This window comes from Umbelopsis ramanniana, assembly GCF_025399195.1.
Source record: "Umbelopsis ramanniana AG unplaced genomic scaffold K450scaffold_88, whole genome shotgun sequence".
NCBI lineage: Eukaryota > Fungi > Mucoromycota > Umbelopsidomycetes > Umbelopsidales > Umbelopsidaceae > Umbelopsis > Umbelopsis ramanniana.
This window is the reverse complement of record NW_026252174.1, coordinates 41,629-60,906: the sequence shown is the minus strand read 5'-3', so window position 1 is coordinate 60,906 and position 19,278 is coordinate 41,629. Positions and strand designations below refer to the sequence as shown.

General features: G+C 44.0%; 7 protein-coding genes across 7 annotated transcripts; 4 read left to right on the top strand and 3 right to left on the bottom strand.

Annotated features, from left to right (window-relative positions):
* Position 1: 1 nt before the first annotated feature.
* Positions 2-1,314, bottom strand: K450DRAFT_303508 (uncharacterized protein; the record flags this gene model as incomplete). The annotated part of the gene is made up of 1 exon (XM_051593794.1): positions 2-1,314. The coding sequence occupies one exon, from the start codon at positions 1,312-1,314 to the stop codon at positions 37-39; it is 1,278 nt and encodes a 425-aa protein (XP_051440513.1). The 3' UTR covers positions 2-36.
* A 1,200-nt stretch (positions 1,315-2,514) lies between these two features.
* K450DRAFT_215666 (uncharacterized protein) lies at positions 2,515-3,526 on the bottom strand. Its single transcript, XM_051584842.1, has 3 exons — positions 3,424-3,526; positions 3,124-3,277; positions 2,515-3,020 (listed from the first exon to the last, which is right to left on the bottom strand). The coding sequence occupies exons 1-3, from the start codon at positions 3,433-3,435 to the stop codon at positions 2,674-2,676; spliced, it is 513 nt and encodes a 170-aa protein (XP_051440512.1). The 5' UTR covers positions 3,436-3,526; the 3' UTR covers positions 2,515-2,673.
* Positions 3,527-4,231: 705 nt separating this feature from the next.
* Positions 4,232-5,710, top strand: K450DRAFT_261523 (uncharacterized protein). The gene is made up of 5 exons (XM_051592333.1): positions 4,232-4,578; positions 4,656-4,852; positions 4,933-4,985; positions 5,054-5,150; positions 5,227-5,710. The coding sequence occupies exons 1-5, from the start codon at positions 4,293-4,295 to the stop codon at positions 5,599-5,601; spliced, it is 1,008 nt and encodes a 335-aa protein (XP_051440511.1). The 5' UTR covers positions 4,232-4,292; the 3' UTR covers positions 5,602-5,710.
* Position 5,711: 1 nt separating this feature from the next.
* On the bottom strand, positions 5,712-8,124 carry K450DRAFT_261518 (uncharacterized protein). The gene is made up of 8 exons (XM_051592332.1): positions 8,053-8,124; positions 7,827-7,923; positions 7,609-7,678; positions 7,330-7,525; positions 6,781-7,242; positions 6,510-6,705; positions 6,209-6,448; positions 5,712-6,127 (listed from the first exon to the last, which is right to left on the bottom strand). Exons 1-8 carry the CDS (start codon positions 8,082-8,084, stop codon positions 5,810-5,812), a joined length of 1,611 nt encoding a protein of 536 aa, XP_051440510.1. The 5' UTR covers positions 8,085-8,124; the 3' UTR covers positions 5,712-5,809.
* Positions 8,125-8,916: 792 nt separating this feature from the next.
* On the top strand, positions 8,917-12,256 carry K450DRAFT_284302 (uncharacterized protein). Its single transcript, XM_051593502.1, has 6 exons — positions 8,917-9,124; positions 9,194-9,258; positions 9,334-9,418; positions 9,480-11,707; positions 11,781-11,865; positions 11,932-12,256. Exons 1-6 carry the CDS (start codon positions 8,966-8,968, stop codon positions 12,004-12,006), a joined length of 2,697 nt encoding a protein of 898 aa, XP_051440509.1. The 5' UTR covers positions 8,917-8,965; the 3' UTR covers positions 12,007-12,256.
* Positions 12,257-12,871: 615 nt separating this feature from the next.
* K450DRAFT_275584 (uncharacterized protein) lies at positions 12,872-13,721 on the top strand (the record flags this gene model as incomplete). Its single annotated transcript, XM_051593177.1, has 2 exons — positions 12,872-13,505; positions 13,600-13,721. 2 exons carry the CDS (start codon positions 12,872-12,874, stop codon positions 13,719-13,721), a joined length of 756 nt encoding a protein of 251 aa, XP_051440508.1.
* A 1,215-nt stretch (positions 13,722-14,936) lies between these two features.
* K450DRAFT_261509 (uncharacterized protein) lies at positions 14,937-17,482 on the top strand. Its single transcript, XM_051592331.1, has 8 exons — positions 14,937-15,193; positions 15,260-15,363; positions 15,489-15,592; positions 15,659-15,724; positions 15,806-15,861; positions 15,923-16,021; positions 16,085-17,078; positions 17,140-17,482. The coding sequence occupies exons 1-8, from the start codon at positions 14,967-14,969 to the stop codon at positions 17,179-17,181; spliced, it is 1,692 nt and encodes a 563-aa protein (XP_051440507.1). The 5' UTR covers positions 14,937-14,966; the 3' UTR covers positions 17,182-17,482.
* The last annotated feature ends 1,796 nt before the right edge of the window (positions 17,483-19,278 follow it).

Here is a 19,278-nt window from a genome sequence, read left to right as displayed (position 1 = left end):
TACCAAAACTGCTGCTGCTGCCCTGAAGCAAAGGTTCTAGCCACGGATAGCCGGGGAGGAAGAGTAGCTAGGGGATGTGGAATAGATAGATGAATTGTGTTCATTGCCGTAGAAGCAATACTTATTGACAAGATCAAAGTAACTGGGCGTTCCGGGAGCAGGACGAGGTATAGCAATGGGGGCAGACGTGGTATTGTCTCTGTAGGAGGTTACTTGAACTGGCGGTTGTTTCATCATATCATCCATTTGAGTAACATCGGAAAAGTAGGATGGGAACGATTGTACACGCTTGTAAGTGGGAGCGTTCGTTCGTTTAGCAGCTGACAAGGATGCGCCAAAATCGTATCGGTTCCACATTTTGTTCTTATTTTCACTGATGGATACAGTGGGAGGCGATGTTCCAAAATCCATGGGGGAAGACGATCTGATAGGTAATTCATCCGATACCGGTTGTCTGCGACGCTGTTTCTTATTGGCGGCAGTGGTTACATCCACTTGATAGTTACGACCTTCATTGTTATCCCAGAATTCGCGGTCATTGACTGTGTACTTGACACAGAGAAACAAGGTTTGATTGGCGTGGATGGGAAGATTGAACATGAACCGATCCAGCGCTGAGTTACTGGCATCCCCCGATGCGCAGGGTTCACGATAAGAAGCTTCCACCTCGTGGGTATCTTGCCAGTAATTGAACGAGTATCGAACAAGGACCTGTTTGTGAAATGAGATGTTGGCCACTTGACAACTTCCAACCAAGGATTTCTGATCTTGCGCCAGTTTGATGGATTCCACGGACACCATTTTAGCCATAAGAGATGATGAAGGAACTGGCCAATTTGAACACTTGATCTCCAAACGTTTTGATTTAATCATGATACCACCGACATCCTCCTCATCATCATCATCATCGTCGTCGTTCTCTACTTCCGGAGGATCACCGTGAACAGCCGTGGGGGTTTGGCCCTTGAGGAAGAGACGCACGTGCTCCAGTTCAGCATTGAAGTGGACAAATTTTGGACACGTCGGAGTGGTAGGTGCAGATTTGCACTTGAGGGAAGATTTGACAATTTCACCACTTTTCTTTCGTACCATAGGTGAAGTACAAGTGTCCAGGTTGAGATATAGCTCGGAGGATGGTTTGTTGGACAGCTTAGACGATGGGCCATGTGCAGCGGTATCGCTTGACCCTTTCTTCAGGGAAACACGTCGATGGTTGGCCCAATGTCGAGGGACGGTCGAGCTAAGCGGCGGCGGCTGGACGGATGGCGTCGGTGATGCATTGATAACAAGGGTTTGCGACGCAGTGTAGGGCATGTAAAATATAAAGACGAACAAAAGCAGACCAAATGAAAAAAGAAACGCTTCAGTAATGTTTTGCGGATGAAGAAAGAAAATTCGGCCCAACCCCCAAGGACCTTTTTATATCATATCTTGTTGGTCAAATTTATTTATTAAAGCGCCCATTTTATAACGGTTTTGGGGGGAGACAAGAAACAATGATGAGAAATCCTTTGAGCCTCACCCCGCTTTATTTTATTTTACATCCCATTTTTAATTTTTTTATGCTATCACTTATTTCCACTGCCAAATGTAAAATGCGAACCGACCCGATTCCATCCTGATCATACCACCTGTTATCGAAGCCGCCGAGCGCATCATGTTTTCCATACATCGATAATAATAATAATAAAAAATGTCGCCTTTCGTTATCAGCCCAAAAAGATATAAGAAAAAAAAAAGTCCTGATAATCGGAAAGTTCCAGGCAAGCAAGGTCTTCATTTGGTCCTCCGCAAAACACGGCCGGTTTTCCCTTCTTCTTTATCAAATTCTATCAAGCTTTACACTGATTGACTTGCTCATGGGAAAAAATAATAAAAAAAAAAAATAGCCTGGTACTTATCTTTACCTGGAACTACCCCGCACTTGTACACATAATTTGGTGGTGGTGTCTTGTTTTGCTTTTTTGGGCCATGTTGGCCACTCCCTACGCAGACGATCAAGCTATCTCGCTGCAAAACAGCATCAATAAACGTGCCGCTACATTTCCCAAATGGGTTTTCTCCAGCATATTTGTTAGTTTTTGTAAAACCCACACTCCATTTCTTTAGGACTTCCTTATCTCCCTCTCTTCTTCGCACGGCGAAACAGGACGGGAGAGACAGTAGGATTCAGCATAGCAAAACACGCCATGACTAGACCATCAAGGCCGTAAAATTTGGAATAAACTCATTTCTTTTTTGATCATGCCTAAGCTAAGCTCATCTTGCTATTGTGTGTACGTATTCCTTTTGGACATCAACAGGGCGATCACTTTTTGGGGGAGGTCCATGCTGCTGTGCACGGATAGCAAAAAAGCTCTGACATTTCTTAACCCACCCCCCAGATTATTCCTGATTTTCCCATGTGCTGCCGAGATTTTTTATAAAATGCCCCCCAACCTGCTGACATGGATGGAAAAAAAACCTTATCACATCCGTTTGGCATTTTGAACCACCAGTATGCAGTACAAAATTCACAGATAAATATATAGAGTGTATTTAAAATATGTGTGTGTGTGAGTGAGTGGAGAGGATGAGTGATGTTTTGAAGTGAGAAAAAAAAATACAACGGGCAGACAAATAATGAGATTATGTACAAAAAAAAAAAGAGTGTCGCCATAAGAAACAACCATATCACTCGTCCTCCACGCTCGTAGCTCGCTTTCCTCTAGGCAGCCGTCGTCCTTTCGCCAGAGGGTTTCCATCTTGACTCACGTCAATCATTTCTTTCAAAATACGCCTTCGTGCATTGATAAACCAATTACTAATCTGACTCTTGGTCAGCCCGGTTTGTCGCGCCAAATGTCGTTTAACTTCCTCGCTCGGATAAGGGTGTCGTTTGTTATTGATGAGCCAAGTTCGCAGTAACGTGATGACGGGCTTTGGTAAATTGCCGCGCCGACGTTTGTGGGCTTGAAGGTCATCCGAAGTAGAAGGTGAAGGGGAGCTCGTGTCGGATGAAGAGGATGAAGAGCTTGACTCTAATTTAGGGTTTTTTGTTCGAAAAAGGGGATTGCTGCGGTGTTAGTACTGGAGGGCCAGACTGGACTGACAATTTCACGCAAAAGGAAAAATGGGCCTAACCTGCTGGATTCGTCTGTTTGATGTGTCTCCAGTATTTTTCGTTGCACTCTAACATATGATGCACTCTATCTTTGTGGGGCTGGATCACGGATAGGTCATCTTGTAAAATAGCATCATTTTCATGAAACAGGATGATAGGTGAGAACACGCGTGTCTAAATAATGTGAGTGGGTGAGTGAGTGGCGAAACAAATTGAATGAAAGCTGCCTGGACCCCGCAGCCATGTTTTCTTTTTTGACAGTTTCTGGGTGGGTGGGGGGGGGGTTGAAACAAAATGCCGTCGCAGGTGGAAATTTTTACCTGTGAGTCCATAAGATCGAAGTTGAATCAAGGCAGAAAACGCAAAGGGTGGCAAGAGAAAAAGAAGAGAGAGAGAGAGAGAGAGGAGAGAAAATTAGTGTAGGTAATTTGAAGAAAGACGCTGAAGACATACAAAATGAAATACGCCGGATACTGTAAATGTCCAATCTCCCCAAAAACGGAAATTCCCACTGCGGGACACCGTTTAGTGTTAGCGAGCTTGTGAATGGCAGACCAGAGCCACCACGCGCACTGCCTTAGCGCAACGGAGTACGCTTGCTCACATAAAAATCACATACCCTTCTATCCACAGGCGTGTAAGGTGGTTGGTAGGCGACTTGCTTTGGTTGTGACGATAAGCTGGACAGGGTTTTCCCATCGATACCCACAGTAGAATGTTGTCACCTGAGCCATTTGCTTACGAGAGCATCCCACACGTTACACAAATGTGTGATTAGGGCCCCAATTTGGTTCAGCAGCAAGTGTCAAAACCCTGAACCCTTGATTTTGCCTGTGTGCACATGTAACGCTCATAAAGTATGATCTAGATCAACTTAGCTTGTGTAAAGATGAGATCGAGTGATCTAGCCAGTGTGTTGAACGATCATGGATCTCTACTGGAAGATCATTTTTTAAAAATGTTTTTTCTTACCACTTAACTCGTTGCTTCAACCCCGCCCGCTATCTCCAGACACACCGGCCATGTTGACGATCCTCCAGCCAGCCGGACACCGGCACAGAATGAAGCAGTCACGATGACCTCCAAAACCAATGAATTACCACTTTGTTCTACTTCTCCGACCACAGTATCCTTTATTCCACTACCCAACTGAACCACACGTCTTTTCTCCCCCCTTCCCATGTATTAAATGACCACATCACCCATAGAATACGACAATGTGGATAAAGGTTCCAAAGATGCATCGCTGATGGCTTGGGATGAATCAACTGAAACCATTGCCAATGACCAACATGTAACTGAGGTACACATAGAAATTGCACAAGACGACAAATTTCCTCAGCAACGCACTGTAGCGTTTGAAAAAGTACCGGTATGGATGCAGGACAATGCCCTTATTACCGATGCCTATCGACCACCACTCTTTTCCTATAAGCACTGCCTGAAAAGTCTTTTTTACCAACATAACGAGTCCGGTAAGACCACATTGGATCAATTTTCCACCAGCATTGGCATTTTGTCTCAAACTGACTTTTTTTATTGGCTTTCGCAGTCAACATCTGGTCCCATTTGCTGGGTGTGATCCTCTTCATCATCATTGGCATTTTTTCTTGGTTCGTCTTCTTAGCCCCTCTGAGACCGGTACTTGGATCGGCCGATATAGCTGTATTTTACATCTTCATTCTTGGTGCCATGGTGTGCATGAGCATGAGTTCAAGCTTTCATTGCTTCATTGCCCATAGCGAAACGGTTAGTCACCCCCTTCCATATCCCTTCATCTCATAACGGCGTTGGAGACTAAACAAAAAAAAATTACTGCTCCCTATTAGGTATGCATGTCTTGGGTTAGAGCCGATTATCTAGGGATCGTTACCCTGACTCTGTAAGTTCATCATAGAGGAGGTTCGTTGACGGCGACATGTCCCACTCATTCTATTGCACATTGTTTAGTGGATCGTATTACCCCACTATCTATTATGGGTTTTACTGTCAGAGAACAATTATGATCGGCTACATATCCGCTATTACCGTGATTGGAGCTGCAACGGTAAGGTTTACAATGTTATGGTATTTTGAACTTGAATATGTCTCCCTAAACTTTTTTTTTATATGTCATGCTGTAGATCGCTGTCACTTTGATGAAAACGTTCCGCACTCCACACTACCGCTGGCTTCGAGCTGGCTGTTTTTTGGCTCTTGGCTTGTTTGGTTTGATACCCGTCATTCATGCCGGCACTATCTACAAATTACCCTTATCGTTCGAGACAATGTCGTTGGGCTATCTACTGGGTATGGGCGCGACGTACATTGTCGGCGTGTTGATTTATGGCTTTAGAATACCCGAATGCTTTTGGCCAGGCAAATTCAATATTTGGTGCGCAAGTCATCAATTATTCCACTTTTGTGTGGTGATTGCTGCTGTTGTTCATTACCTAGGCGTCATCAACATGATGCAATATTGGAACACGGACGACCACTACAAGTGTAGCCAGTTTTGATCAACTGGTTTCTTTCACGCACGGATCAACGAATGGGCCGGCGGCCATAATTGACTTTTTTACATGTGGCTCTTCATGTCAAGTATACCATCCCCCCGCTTTGTACAATAAACTTCACATTTGTCATTTGAACCAAACGATATTTTATTTTTCTTGAGAAAAAAAATCACACATCTCAATTCGAAAACCGCAAAAACTATACTATAATTCATTCTGTAAGTGAGTTGCTGTTGTGGGGGAGCTCAACATCTTCCGCATTTCCAGACACAGAGTTGGACGACACGACACCTTCCTCCTGCTTCTCTTCGTCCGCGGCAGCAGCAGCAGCTCCGGCAGCAGCATCGGAGGTTGCTTCCTCCTCCTTAGGAGCCGGTGATGGGGTGGACGCCACCTTCTTGGCCAAATTAGCCTCAGCCAACGCATTTCTCATCTTTTCCAGTTCGAGTTCCAAGTTACGGATTTTCACGTCCTTTTCGGAAATGGTGCTTTTCAAATCGTCATTTTCCTGACGAAGCTTGGCAATACCCTGCATATCAATTTTTTAACATGGGAATCCTTCAGCTAATTCTTTTTTTTTTTTTTAAAAAAAAAAAAAAAACTCTCTTACCTCATCGGAAGACATGGATCGGGAGGCTGCTGATTTGGAAGCAACTGCCGATGGCTCAGCAGAGACAGAAGATTCTTCAGGAGCAGATGTCACGAATTCTTGCTTAGCTTTGACTTGGAAACCATCTTCCAGGCTGATGGTCTTGGGATCAGCATCCTTTCCGCTGAACCATTCATCAGCAGTCAAACTAGGCTCATCACCAAAGGCTGGGGGATAGATATCGGACTGGAAGGCATCGGACTATACCAACGGACAGTTAGAATCTCATACAGACACATCACGTTGAAACAAGCTCTCTTACCTTTCTAGGAACCTTGAATGAAATGGGCTCAACCATGCTGCTAGTGACCTTATAAGCACGGACAACTTCGCATTCACTGACATTGACGGCGCGTTTAGGCAAGAAGGCCATACCACGTTGGGGTTCAGGAGATTGGTAAGAAGACAAGAAGAACATTTCATCATTCTCATATTCATAATAGCGGATGTTGCCGTCACTACAAAAGCAAAATTTAAAAAATGTTCAATGCTATTGGGTCGGCGCCATGTACGTGCCATAGATGCGAACTTACCCTTTGCCGGCAAGGTATAGCATTTTGGTATCGAGATCATAGAACGGCATCAGAACACCAGATGAGGTATCCAAGAATTCAGACTTAATGGGTTTGCTGAGATCACTAGTATCCCACAAATTGAGTTGACGATCGCTCATACGAGAAAATCCGGTGGTACAGATACGGTCGTTTTCACCTAGCCACACCACACGAGATCCCTTGATACCTTGGTGGCCAGCGCCTTCTTGAATAATTTTATTACTTCGAAGATCGAAGATTCGAAGCTTCTTGTCGCGACAAGTGGTAGCCATGAGAGAGCCGTTGTAGTTGTATGCCATGGATTGAATAATTTCACCATGGCCAGTGATTTCCTGTCTCTCCTGACCCTTTTCAATATCCCAAAGCTTGATGGTAAGATCGGTACTTGCCGAAGCCAAAACATTGTTTGCCGTTGGGTGAAAGAGAACATGGCCGACTTTTCTGAAGTCAGGGAAAATAAAAAAAGTAGTCATGGACCAATGTCAGCCATTGTGGCTAATAACAATGAACCCCCCACACCGAACTTACCGGCCGTGACCAGAAAGCTTGAGAACAGGGGCAATCTCTTCTTGTTCTTCTTCATATTTCTCAGGGATATTCCAGATCATGACTTTGCTATCTTCAGCACCGGAAGCAATGACATAGTCGTTGAAAGGATGAAAGTCGGTATCCAAGACGGCAGCAGTATGTCCACGGTAGAGAGGATAGTTATCGGGCAACTTTCCTATATAGTAACACATGTTCACTCAGCCATTGGCATGATTTCCTTGTACGCATATGACGCCTTGCTCATTTTATTACACTCACCAACAGTATCGTGCGGAATGACTACAAAGGCACCTCCACCGGACGAATTCCAATTCACGGAAATAAACAACTGTATCCATTGAGAGACGTATTAGAAAACCCTTTGATCTCGGCATGCAACTCTCGTTTCCCACCTCCGAAACCTTCACTCTCCATGAAGGCTGTGCCAATAACACTATGCAACGCCTCCTTTATTGGCCGCTAACCGATCTACTTACAGGATTGGCCTTAACGATATTGCTGTCCCAAGCATTGTTGGTGACTCTGAGATTATCGTAGCACTGATCTCTTTTGGCGGCTGTACCGAAGACGTGTCTATAGGCATGACGTTAGTGGCGAAAAAATGAGGATGAAATGAAATGGCGATCAAGGTCATTCCAGTGATATGCTTAGAGCATTCGGCCAACATTGCCATCCAGTGGAAAAGAGAAAAAGTATACATACCTGTATTTGGACGAACGAACGAATCGTGACATTGATGAGAGAGTTGTAAAGTTGTAAGCGACTTGGCAAGCGGGTGCCAAATTTGCCCGCCCTGCCTTTGACCTGCCCTGGAGCTTTGTACAACCCCCAGCCAGCCAGTATGTTATTTTTATGAGCAAAACATGCCAGCCATGCACACATTCAAGGTTGTAAGTAGAACCCCCCTCCTTGAAAGATAATGCTAAGGGGTCAGAGTTATGAGCAATGCTTAATTCCATAGCACGTTTTCATTTTCCATGTTGCTGCGCACCACGCAGCATCCCAACCCTTTCATCGGATAAATTATCATGAGCAAATGCTGAGAGCTTCTCTCGTTCTGTTGATCCGTGCCACCAGGCTTGGCACTGCCATAAAAGGTGAGACGTCAAAGGCAGCCAACCTGTTTGCTGTGCGCAATGTGGAAGTGCCGTAGTCTGCCGAGAACTGTCTTTTTAAAACTTGACTTCAAGCTGAACACACTGTTTTGCGTACCTCTGTAGCGAGGGATGGTATGACACATCGATGCGCTATCTGATCATGATCTATTTTTGATCTTTCCAGTCCACCCAGCCCAAGTGAAGCTCCAACACCAAGTAATAAACCTCATACTTCATTCCAATAGCCAGTGGATCAAGATTATTTCCATGGTGGTGGTCTAAATGAACATAGTGGAGGCTTTGTTTTTGGTATTCCTTTTCTATCAGTCAAGTCACACTGAGAGGGTTACACAGGTACTGAAGCGTTTAGTGGGGGTTGACGAGGTCACAAGCAAACTGAATATAAACGTCGCAGCAAAGCTTACTTTCCTTGTATTTTTTCTTCCTCTTTTTCCATAGTGACCCTTTTGATATAACAACCTCATCACCAAACCCATCGTTTGGCCAACTTATTTGATATGGTTCAACTACAGCTACCGAACGCTAGCTCAGAGTCGTTGCCTCAAGACACCAACTTGAGGCAGTTTCTGCAACGGCAAGCAAACGTCGAGTTGGACGAAGTTCAAACGAAGTCTATCAGCGAGTGGATAAAGCTTGGACATGAATATTTGCGCGATGTAAGCTCTCACAGATCCGACGATATCAAACCCACTTTCATATTAACATGTATTCGATGCCTCTATCAGTTTGATGAAGCGATTCTCAGAGACGATTCAGACGCCGCGTACATTAAGTTTCTTATAGCTTCCAGGTAATCAACGTAAAATATATAACCTACTCCGTTCCGCAACTCCACTCGGTACTAACGGCGGCGACGTTCGGGCAGAATTTCCTATAACATTATACCCGTACACCCCAATCACCCACACATGGCTGTGTCTGAGCAAAGTGCAGATGATTTACTCAGAAAAGTAACAGACCCTTCTATGCTATTCCTATTCGCCAAGCTCTAGCTAACACTGTATTTTGCAGAAAATTTTGGATAATTTCGCTGGGTTTATGAGGTCCACTGTACCTGTCGTGATAGCTCGTGAAACCGCCATTTTACAAGGTGGTTCACCGACCTTGAAGTCCACTGATAGGATAACGCCACCAGCCTCTCCTGTACTATCTACAGTGATCGGCTTAGACAACGATCACCGCTCATTTTTATCAACCGACAGCATTTCACACTTCCATAACACCAACCAAGATAATATGTCTGTGCACTCAGAGTCGACTACAGGGCATGTTTCCACAAGCAGTGCTATGACCTATGATACGGCTTCCATGGGTGGACAAGAACAAATGTTGCACCCTATAAACAGCTCCTTATCATTGTCTGAACCCCTTATGTCCAATGACGATATTATATTGACTGATGCATATAATATGCTTGGTTCTTCGGTGGCAAGGGAGCATACACAACAAACAAACACGTATGATGGCCCTAGCCGTGCATCTACTATCACGGGTCGAGCTCATAACGGATCAATTCGGTCAAGTTACGCAGCATCAAAAACAATGACCGAGATGGTGGATGAAATCAACAACCAACTTGAACAACAGAATTTAAAGAAATTCAATAGAATGACAAGTCGGCGTAGGTATGCTCGAGACTCGGATATTAGTAGCGATGAGGACGAGGACGACATTCCCCAGCCTAGCAACTATTCCAACTCTCAACCATCACCGTTACCTAGTCCTCATGTAACATCCTACCCGACCGTTGGTTTTCATAATGGATATGCGCCCCCCGATGAGCCTACCCCTTCCCGAAGCGCTCACAATTCTATCTCACGCTCATCGCAGTATAATGGAATTCACCATGAACAGTCTCCTGAGGGATCTCCGATGAGTCCCTCATCTGACATCTTTCCATTAGATATTCCTCCTCAAATGCTGCTGCAGAGAACGAATGACGAAACGCATGCCCCAGAGATGCGTGAGATCCAAGGCTCGCAGACTGATGTTAACCGTCCGTACGTTGCAAGATCAGACTCGGTGGTTACCCATGTACTAGAACCTGTAGAATCCATTACGCTGAGCTTACAGGACGCAAGCAATGTTTTCTACAAGCCCGATGAGCTTGATAGTCCTGTAAATGACATGAGAGAACAAACAACGATGCAGAAGCCTGAGGTACCTGACACTAGGGTGTCGGACACTCAGGTACCAACGTCTCCATCCATAGCATCGTCAACCTCGTCAAAAGGAACTATTATAAGTTCTGTATCGCATGCATCCACTTCGGCTGGAACCCTTGCCAAAGCTAGCAAGTCGTTTTTTGGCGGCTTCAAAGGCGGTAAAAAGACCATCAAAGTCGACGGCAGCACAAATAAAGTGGTTACATCTACTGTACCGCAACCTCCTAGGCGAAAGGAATCGAAAACACAGCAATCTTACACATCACATACATCTCACTACACTCCGTTCGGATCTCTTGTTGGCAAGAAGGGTGATGTGTCAAGAAGTGCAAATCATGGCTCTCGCACGCATCTGCCAACCGAACCACCACCACCACCTAAGCCTGTCGTTGTTGAAACGCGAAATTCCATTTCAGACGATGATAACATCTCGGATTCAGAAGTACCACCCAATCTTATGGGTGCCTCTGTACCTGATCATCTTGACTCATTTGGAGACCACCGATCAAGTGTTGCATCCGGCAGTCTGCATGATCATCGATCGAGTATTGCATCAAACAGCTCACAGGAACACAGATATAGTATGGCCTCCAGCAACAATACGCAAGACCATAGACCAAGCATTGTATCAAACAACTCACAAGAGCACAGAACCAGCGTTGCCTCCAACAACAACTTCCTAGACCACAGAACAAGCATTGCTTCCAAACCGCTTCCAATACCCCACCCAGACCATACGTTTCGCAATACAAATAGTGTTCGTTCCCCCTCCAATACGGGTGGCGAAGGCATCTATTCTACATCGCCGGCATCAATATTAAACTCTTCCAAGGCAGCTCCTAGTCCAAGGCAACCGCCTGTGTCACATGAACCGGATAGAAGCGCTCAGATGCCCAAAGTTGGACCCACTATAGAGCGATTACGTCGATACGCGCAAAGTAACATGGACTTTGTGAAATACATGTCATTTCAAGATCTGATTTCATTTGCCACCGACTTGTTTGTGAATATGCGGAAATTACAACTTGAGGGGGAATACGAGGACGCATATATCCATGGAATGCAGGCTATGATGTAAGTTAATGCGGTCTAGAAGAAGAGTGTGTTCATGCAGACGAAAACTAATGCGTTTCATATTTTGTTCCAGTGTTGCCACTTATGTCCTCCCAAGGCATGTTGAGTGTCATTCGGGAAGTGGCATGGCGTACTATCGCTACATTGAGCTAGCTGAGGTAAGGCATAGGACATGGGTGATATACCTCCATGGGTGAGACTGACTGACGCGGTTTCTTTCTTAGATGATCAAATTTCGTTACAAGGACATGCTGGCTAATATTCAAAACATCATCGAAAACAATGAGCTACTTCGGTGATGATCAAAGTATACATTTTGATTGAGTTATGCTGGTCATCAAGCTCAAACACAGGGACTCGTAGATTTCTTTTTATAATTTCTCATCTGAATTACAACTATGGCTGCTATACAAAAGCAATATGTTAACAGGGGGCCTCCGTCTATTATAGAACATGAAATTGTCACCACATTCGTTCGCCTTACCCTATGCTACAAAAATCTTTAAAATATATGTATAATCATAATAAACTGCATTGCTTTATCACTAGAGTGCTTGGATATTCCAATGGCACGCGGTATTTCGAGGTGCTAATGGTTGCACTGACTGCGGCAGAAGCAACTCGAGCGCTCAGGCTTGATCTGTCAGTGCGATGATCGTCAGCCAGCCACGCCGCCTAAATTTAGACAATGAAATCATAGCGTAGTTGTATTTCTGCCTGTTGGCAATGACGACTCTACGTGCCTGCAAGCAACCAGACCATACACCTACGTCTTGGCACTCTCACCTACGCTTAGATGTTCAGGGCCATAGCTATGCGCAGCATGTGGCGCAGTCTTACGGTTGCTTTGCTTTGCATTGTAACAGTCAGTCATGGCTTTCTCGTCATACCCCCTCTATCGCGACATGCCATTGGCTTCAGCGTCGTCGGAATTACATTTCAACAGGTCAGCAGGTCCCCATAGCTTGCTCAGTTCTTTCATCTTACTCGTTGTACCTCCCCATGTTGAAATATCTATTTAAACCATCCTCCAAACGAGCCATCGCCAGATCAACCTCTCACATCGCTCCTTATACCCTTCTACCATGTCGAGCTTTACCTACAGCCTTTCCACACATCTATCCAACCACGCTAACATGGAAGAGTACTTTGATGAAGTCGATCATGACTATCTTGGAGGCCACAAGTATATTATTCAACTATCCAACTGTGGCCATTACTACTTCAACCGCCAACAAAGTGGCAGTAATCAGGAATGTGAAAGCCATGATGTCAGACTACCTGACTTTGCGTTATAGAGATATGACCATTTGGACATCGGCCAACACCATAGCCGGCATGTATGGCCACTTGTCGCATTATCGTGAGACTCCGGCGTTTTTCCTTCATAACGTTGATATGCAGCAAGAGTTCAATTATGTCCAGCTTGGTCGTGACGCCAGACGAATGCTGGCCACCCCCAATGCAGGAGGTACCAGTATCTTGAGTGAAGTCATGTCAATGGAGCTTATGCAACGACTCCTTGGAGCCAAGATGTCCAAGACCGAAATGGAATTGGTCTACTCCACCTCTAATACCCCCATCACTGATTATTCTTGTATTATACCCGCTATGAATGGTCAACCCGCTAAGCGGATTGCCGTTTCTGTCACACGAGCCATGGCCTATCAACGAAAATTCAGACCCGAGGATGCGAAACGCTTATTAACGAAAAAACTACGTGGTGTTTTCTACTCGAACCAGACCTTGGCCAATGAGCCCATTGAGAGACAGATTTTGCATATTTGGACTCCATCAGGTACGTATTCTTTGTAGCCAAAAGCTCTTCCCACGTGGACCATCATCCCCCCCCCAAAAAAAAATATACTCATATATTTCTCTACCCATTGTAGGAGCAGCGGCCAACATTGTACGAAAGCTATGGTACAAGATGCCACGAGAGCTATTGTGTAATACCGTTGTTTTGGTTTCTATTGTAAATTCTCATTGGATTTTCGATAATCGCATCCAGTGACTGTCCTAAAAGTCATTGGTCTAATACGGTTGCGATTATACCCGTAAATACTGTCATTGTAATTTTTGAAGATCGGATTCAACGATCACTCTATATATTGTTTTATATACTTGTTTCATACTTTTTCTTTAGTTTAGTTTTAGTTTAGTATTTCCCACATCCATTATAAATTTTCGTGATATCAACAACTGAAATCTCATTTTGGTCGTGCCCATCAACACTATAGGGATATCCCTTGGTGTGCCTGCCATCTTGAAGCACAATGACAAGAATGCAATTAGTCAATGTTTAGGAATGGCGACGTTGGTTTATGCCCTAAATGTTTGAAGTATCAAATGTAATTTTTTTTTCTTCTACTTTTAGTTCGCTGGGTAGCTCCGGCGACAGTGCTAAATTCAGTCTTTTTCGCGACAAGAGGTATATTTATACCAAAGTTGTACCAAAATTTGAACAAAGTAGACTTTTTTTTTTTTTCTAATTTAGTCGTTAAACGAGACGGTTCTCCGACTTTCAAAGAGCAAGAGTGTCCGCACTGCGAGAAATAGCGATCTATGAGCCATTCGGGCTACCTACAAGTTCGGCCATGAGTATGACTTATTCACTGACATGGTCGATCCTCAAGTCTTTCAGGCAAATACTTCACTCTAGGCTTATACACTGGCTGAACCCTATAATGTCGCCAGTAAAGCTTATGCGACGGCCTAGGCTCGTCGGGACACATGGCAGACATGGTACGCATGGAAGGTAGATCATGTTTTTTTGTAAAACGTGGGCGGAGCGGATTGAGGTTTGCCTACCGTCCGGTCCTCTAGTATCGCCAGAATGCGTGATATACAGCCATGGTGGAATGAGTGGATCTATGATCAACGCTATAGCCGAATTTGAGAGCAATTTGTCCGCCTGTCGGATCCAAGTTACTGCGGTTTGAAACCTGAAAGCGGGGTGACCGAGACTTCGGCCTCGCCAAAGCGGAGCCCATCGGCGTCTTCCACAATCTTAAAATCATAGTGATCTGCGTGCTATTTACAAACCGAAACACACTTCCCTAGATGGCCGCGTGCCCTATTATAGAGTTTCGATGGAACAGTCAGTTTGGGTGTCATGGCTCATGGTGACAAATCGCTCAGACATTTTAGCTTCCGACTCGACCGAAAAAAAAATCTCAGCTACAAAAGTATAAAAAATCCTCATGGTCCGCCTTGACACCATTTTCTCTTCACTTTTTCATTTTTTCTTATTGGCGTTATGTCGGCACCATCAGATAACGCATCAAGGAGGTCCTCAAGTACAGCTGTTGAGGAAGAAATGCAAGCAGCTTCGCTACATCAGGTCGAATCCAAGGCAGATATCAAGGCAAATCAGGACATAGAATCAGCGGCAGTCGATCCAATTGCGCAACGACGTGCATCAAGACGACGAATTTATACCTTCATTGGTCTGCAGCTCACCTTGTTTCTTGCTGCTTTAGATGGGTAAGTGTATGCGCGTGGAAAGATGGGTGGGAAAGCTATACTGAAACGGCGTCTTCTATTGTACAGTACAATTGTTTCAACCGCTATGCCTACCATTGGATCCGAATTCAATCAAATGAGCATCGTATCATGGGTGGCAACAGCTTATATCTTGACGTTTGACGCCTTCCGTATGTATCAACTTCCACAATTTGAGGGCAAATCGTTTCAATGATGAAAGATTTCCCGCTTGATTACTCATTCGGGGAAATAATCCGCTAAAAAATTTCTTTCCCTTTTTTTTTGGGATTTACAGAGCCATTATTCTCAAAATTTTCTGACATTTGTGGTCGTAAGGTGATCCTGCTTGTAGGAACTGCTATTTTCTTGTTCGGTTCCGTTCTCAGTGGTGCTGCAACCGTGAGTATCTTCCCATCACTACTATTTGCATGTATCTCGGTTTACTAATTCACAATCGAATCGCAGAGTATCATCATGTTGATTGTATCTAGAGCAATTTCTGGTATTGGAGGCTCCGCAATCCTGTCTATGGTAAAATTTTATCCCATGAAAATTTTGATCTGCTCAGTTACATCATGCTGACTCTAATACATGTTTCTATTTACCGTGCAGGTCTTTGTTATTATCTCTGAACTTGTACCATTGGAGCAAAGAGGCAAATACCAAGGGTAAGTCACTTGTTGCTGGCTCTCATTTAGCGATTTTGTTTTCTAACTGAACTATTTGCAGTGTTGTCAATGCTGTGTTCGCAATTTCTAGCGTATTCGGCCCTTTGATTGGAGGCAGCTTCACTGATCATGTCACTTGGAGATGGAACTTCTATATCAAGTATGTATTGCAATGGAATCAATTCGTTATGTACAAGTGTCACTAAACCATCATCTATCACAGCTTACCACTTGGTGCGGTAGCTATGGCTATCATTTTCTTCTTCCTTGACTCCCCAATTCCCAAGGGTACTATCAAGGAAAAGTTGAAGAGAGTAGATTATGTCGGCACTATGATCGTTCTATCGTTTGCTACATTGTTTTTACTCGCCATGAACTTTGGTGGACAAACGTTCCCATGGAAATCCGCTGCAGTTATTGTTCCGCTGGTGTTAACTGTCGTTCTGATCGTCGCTTTGTGTGTTGTGGAATCTCGCTTTGCTAAGGAACCCATCATGCCACCAAGATTGTTTAAGTCTCGTTCAGTTGTCGCTATCATGTGCACCAACTTCTTCTTTGGTTCTACTTTCTTTGCTATGGTTTATTATCTGCCAGTGTACATGCAAGTTGTTCGTGGTGATTCTGCAACTCAATCCGGTCTGCGATTGATTCCTATGCAGCTGGTTATTTGTGTTCTCTCTACTGGTGCTGGATGGGCAATTTCACGATTTGGACAGTGGAAGCCTTTCTTGCATTTCGGTACTGCCATTCTGTGTGTCGGTACTGGACTACTGAGCTTGTTCGATGAAAACAGCTCCTGGTCAATGGTGTATGGTATTACCAGCTTCTGCGGTCTAGGAATCGGTTCTTTGTATGGATCAGCTCTCATCGGTATTCAAGCCTCAGCTGAACCTAGAGACATTGCCGTCGTCACCGGTCTTTGCAATTTCACTCGTATCCTGGGTGGTGCATTGGGTATCGCTATTGCTTCGGCTATTATCAACTCCTCATTGACTGCGTCTTTGCCTCAACACATGCCTTCAGAATACGCCCTCCAGGTTATCGACAGCTCGCTCTATGTTCGTGATGGTCTGCCTTCTCAATACTTTGAACCTACCATGGTATGCTATGTAGCAGCTTTGAAATTGCTATGGCAGGTTATGACTGCCTTTTCGGGGGTCGGTTTCCTTGCATCGCTCTTTATCAAGCATAGCAGTCTTCGCAGGGATAAGGCCAAGGTAACAACGGTAGTTTCCGAAACCAAAAAGGAAGAGACGACTGCTGATGAACAGCCTACAGCCAATGATGCCGTCATTGAAGTCAGCGACCACGACACTGTAAGCAGTCCAAAGCAATAATCTACGTAGAACGGACGCAGATCGACGGCAGCGATGATTGGGCCATTGTCCTGATCGAACCGATATCAATTCCCATATTTTTTTTCTCATTCCCATATCTACACGTTTCCTTTCGGCATTTTGGAATTCGTTGCAACCATTCAACTATTGTAATTTGACCCTCACATAATTAATCCCCTTCACGTGCACTGTTCTCAACAAACATCTGTTATATACACACATCAACATATAATAAACGTTTTTTTTTTATTTTGTACCATTTAGAATGTTACTATAATACTAAATTACATTTTGATTTTTTATATACATTTTTATCAAGAGTGCAATAATACTATGATTTTTTTGTTTTTTGTTTGTTGGTTTGTACATTTTTTCAACATATGCAACATGGTATGGTACTTTTCAGTTCTTTTTTGGGGAGGGGGCAACTTAGCGTTGCAACTCAAAGACTTCAGTAGTGCTGTTGGGGAGTCGGTTGGCCCATTGGTAGCCGGAATGCTCCCAAGTACTGGGAGATACCAGACCGGTCAATATCCAAGACAATAGATTTCTTCTGATTGCAATGGAAAGCGGAGACCAGACCCTTCTTGAAATTGTCATCATCAATGGCTATTTCTTGAACTTGATGGACCACAGACAAAAAGTCTTGAAGTTTTCGATACGCCCCTGAAGTACGAGTCAGAAATCTATGTTTACCTTCCACTCAAGGACATTCGCAGACCACTTACCACCAGTAGGGATGACTCCGGGCTCCTTGGGGATGGACTTGGGAATTGGCAATGGCATGTTGGGTTGGGATAAGGTGTAAATGTTGGTGCCGAGGGGTGGCCTTTTTAGACATTGTTAGCCGAAGTAAAGTGACACCCAACAGGGGGGATTTGTAGTCTCAAATGTGTAACTCTCAAACCCCAGTATTCCCTTCGCGTGGTTCACTTACCATGCCTCCATATCGATGAACCATACTGGAGACATGGTGGGAAAGCGATCGAAACGGCAATTAAAAATTAAAAATTAAAAATTCTTTTAATGAAAGAGAAAGAGAATGCCAGTAAAATATTGGCAAGATTGCTGGGAAGGTCAATGGTAGCCTCTTTGAGGGGAAATAATACATCTTTTTGTTCAGCGCCTCCCATATATGTAGCTGAGAACAATACAGAATCAGTACATTATACTCTGGTAAGCAATAGCATAAATGAAGTGTTAGGCCACGTTAATGTGAACGTTGATTCAGAATACGCCTTTGAGGATACCTAACAGTAGCGGTAACCAAATCGAGTTATATTGTTCCAAACCCATGCTCGTGTCGTAAAAAAAATATTTGCAATCGATGTCAATGCGCGTTAAAAATCATCACAATCGTTCATATTGATTCAGATGTACGCTCTCGATTGACCAACGCTAGTGGTAATCACTACAACGTTACCGTCTCATACCTATGCCTGCTTCGATATCGTAAACGCTGTACGTGCGCTAATGGTGTCGATGTGTGTTAACACCCACCACCACAATCGTCCATATTGATTCAGGTTACGCCTTTGAGGATACCCAACAGAGGGGTAATCAAATTGAATCAAATTGTCCCAAACCCATGCTCGTATCGTAAAAAAAAAATGTACAATAGGTGTCAATGTGCGTTAACAATTACCACAATCGTCCATATTGATTCAGATTTACGCTTTTGGATTGACCCAACGCTAGTGGTAACCATTGCGACCGTTTGTCCCAAACCCATGCTCGATTCGATATGGTCAAAGCCGGACTTGCGTTAATTGTCGATGTGCGTTAAAAATTGCTCAAACATCACGATTACATATTTGCCACTCTGCACTACCGTCCGATTCGAAGGCATGCCAATGTTTCAGCCAGCCCATGTAACAAATTATAAACTCATGGTTACCATTTCAAAGACATGATATGTAAATGAATTGAAGGTGAATTCTGTAATTTAAATAAATTTGATGTTAAATGTTTGAACAAGAAGGTCACTGAACAACCCTATACGAAATGGGCGAGGCAAATGTAATTTTTTAAAGCCAATCTTTTATTAAAGGATTAATGCTCAATAAAAGGCGTTGATTAG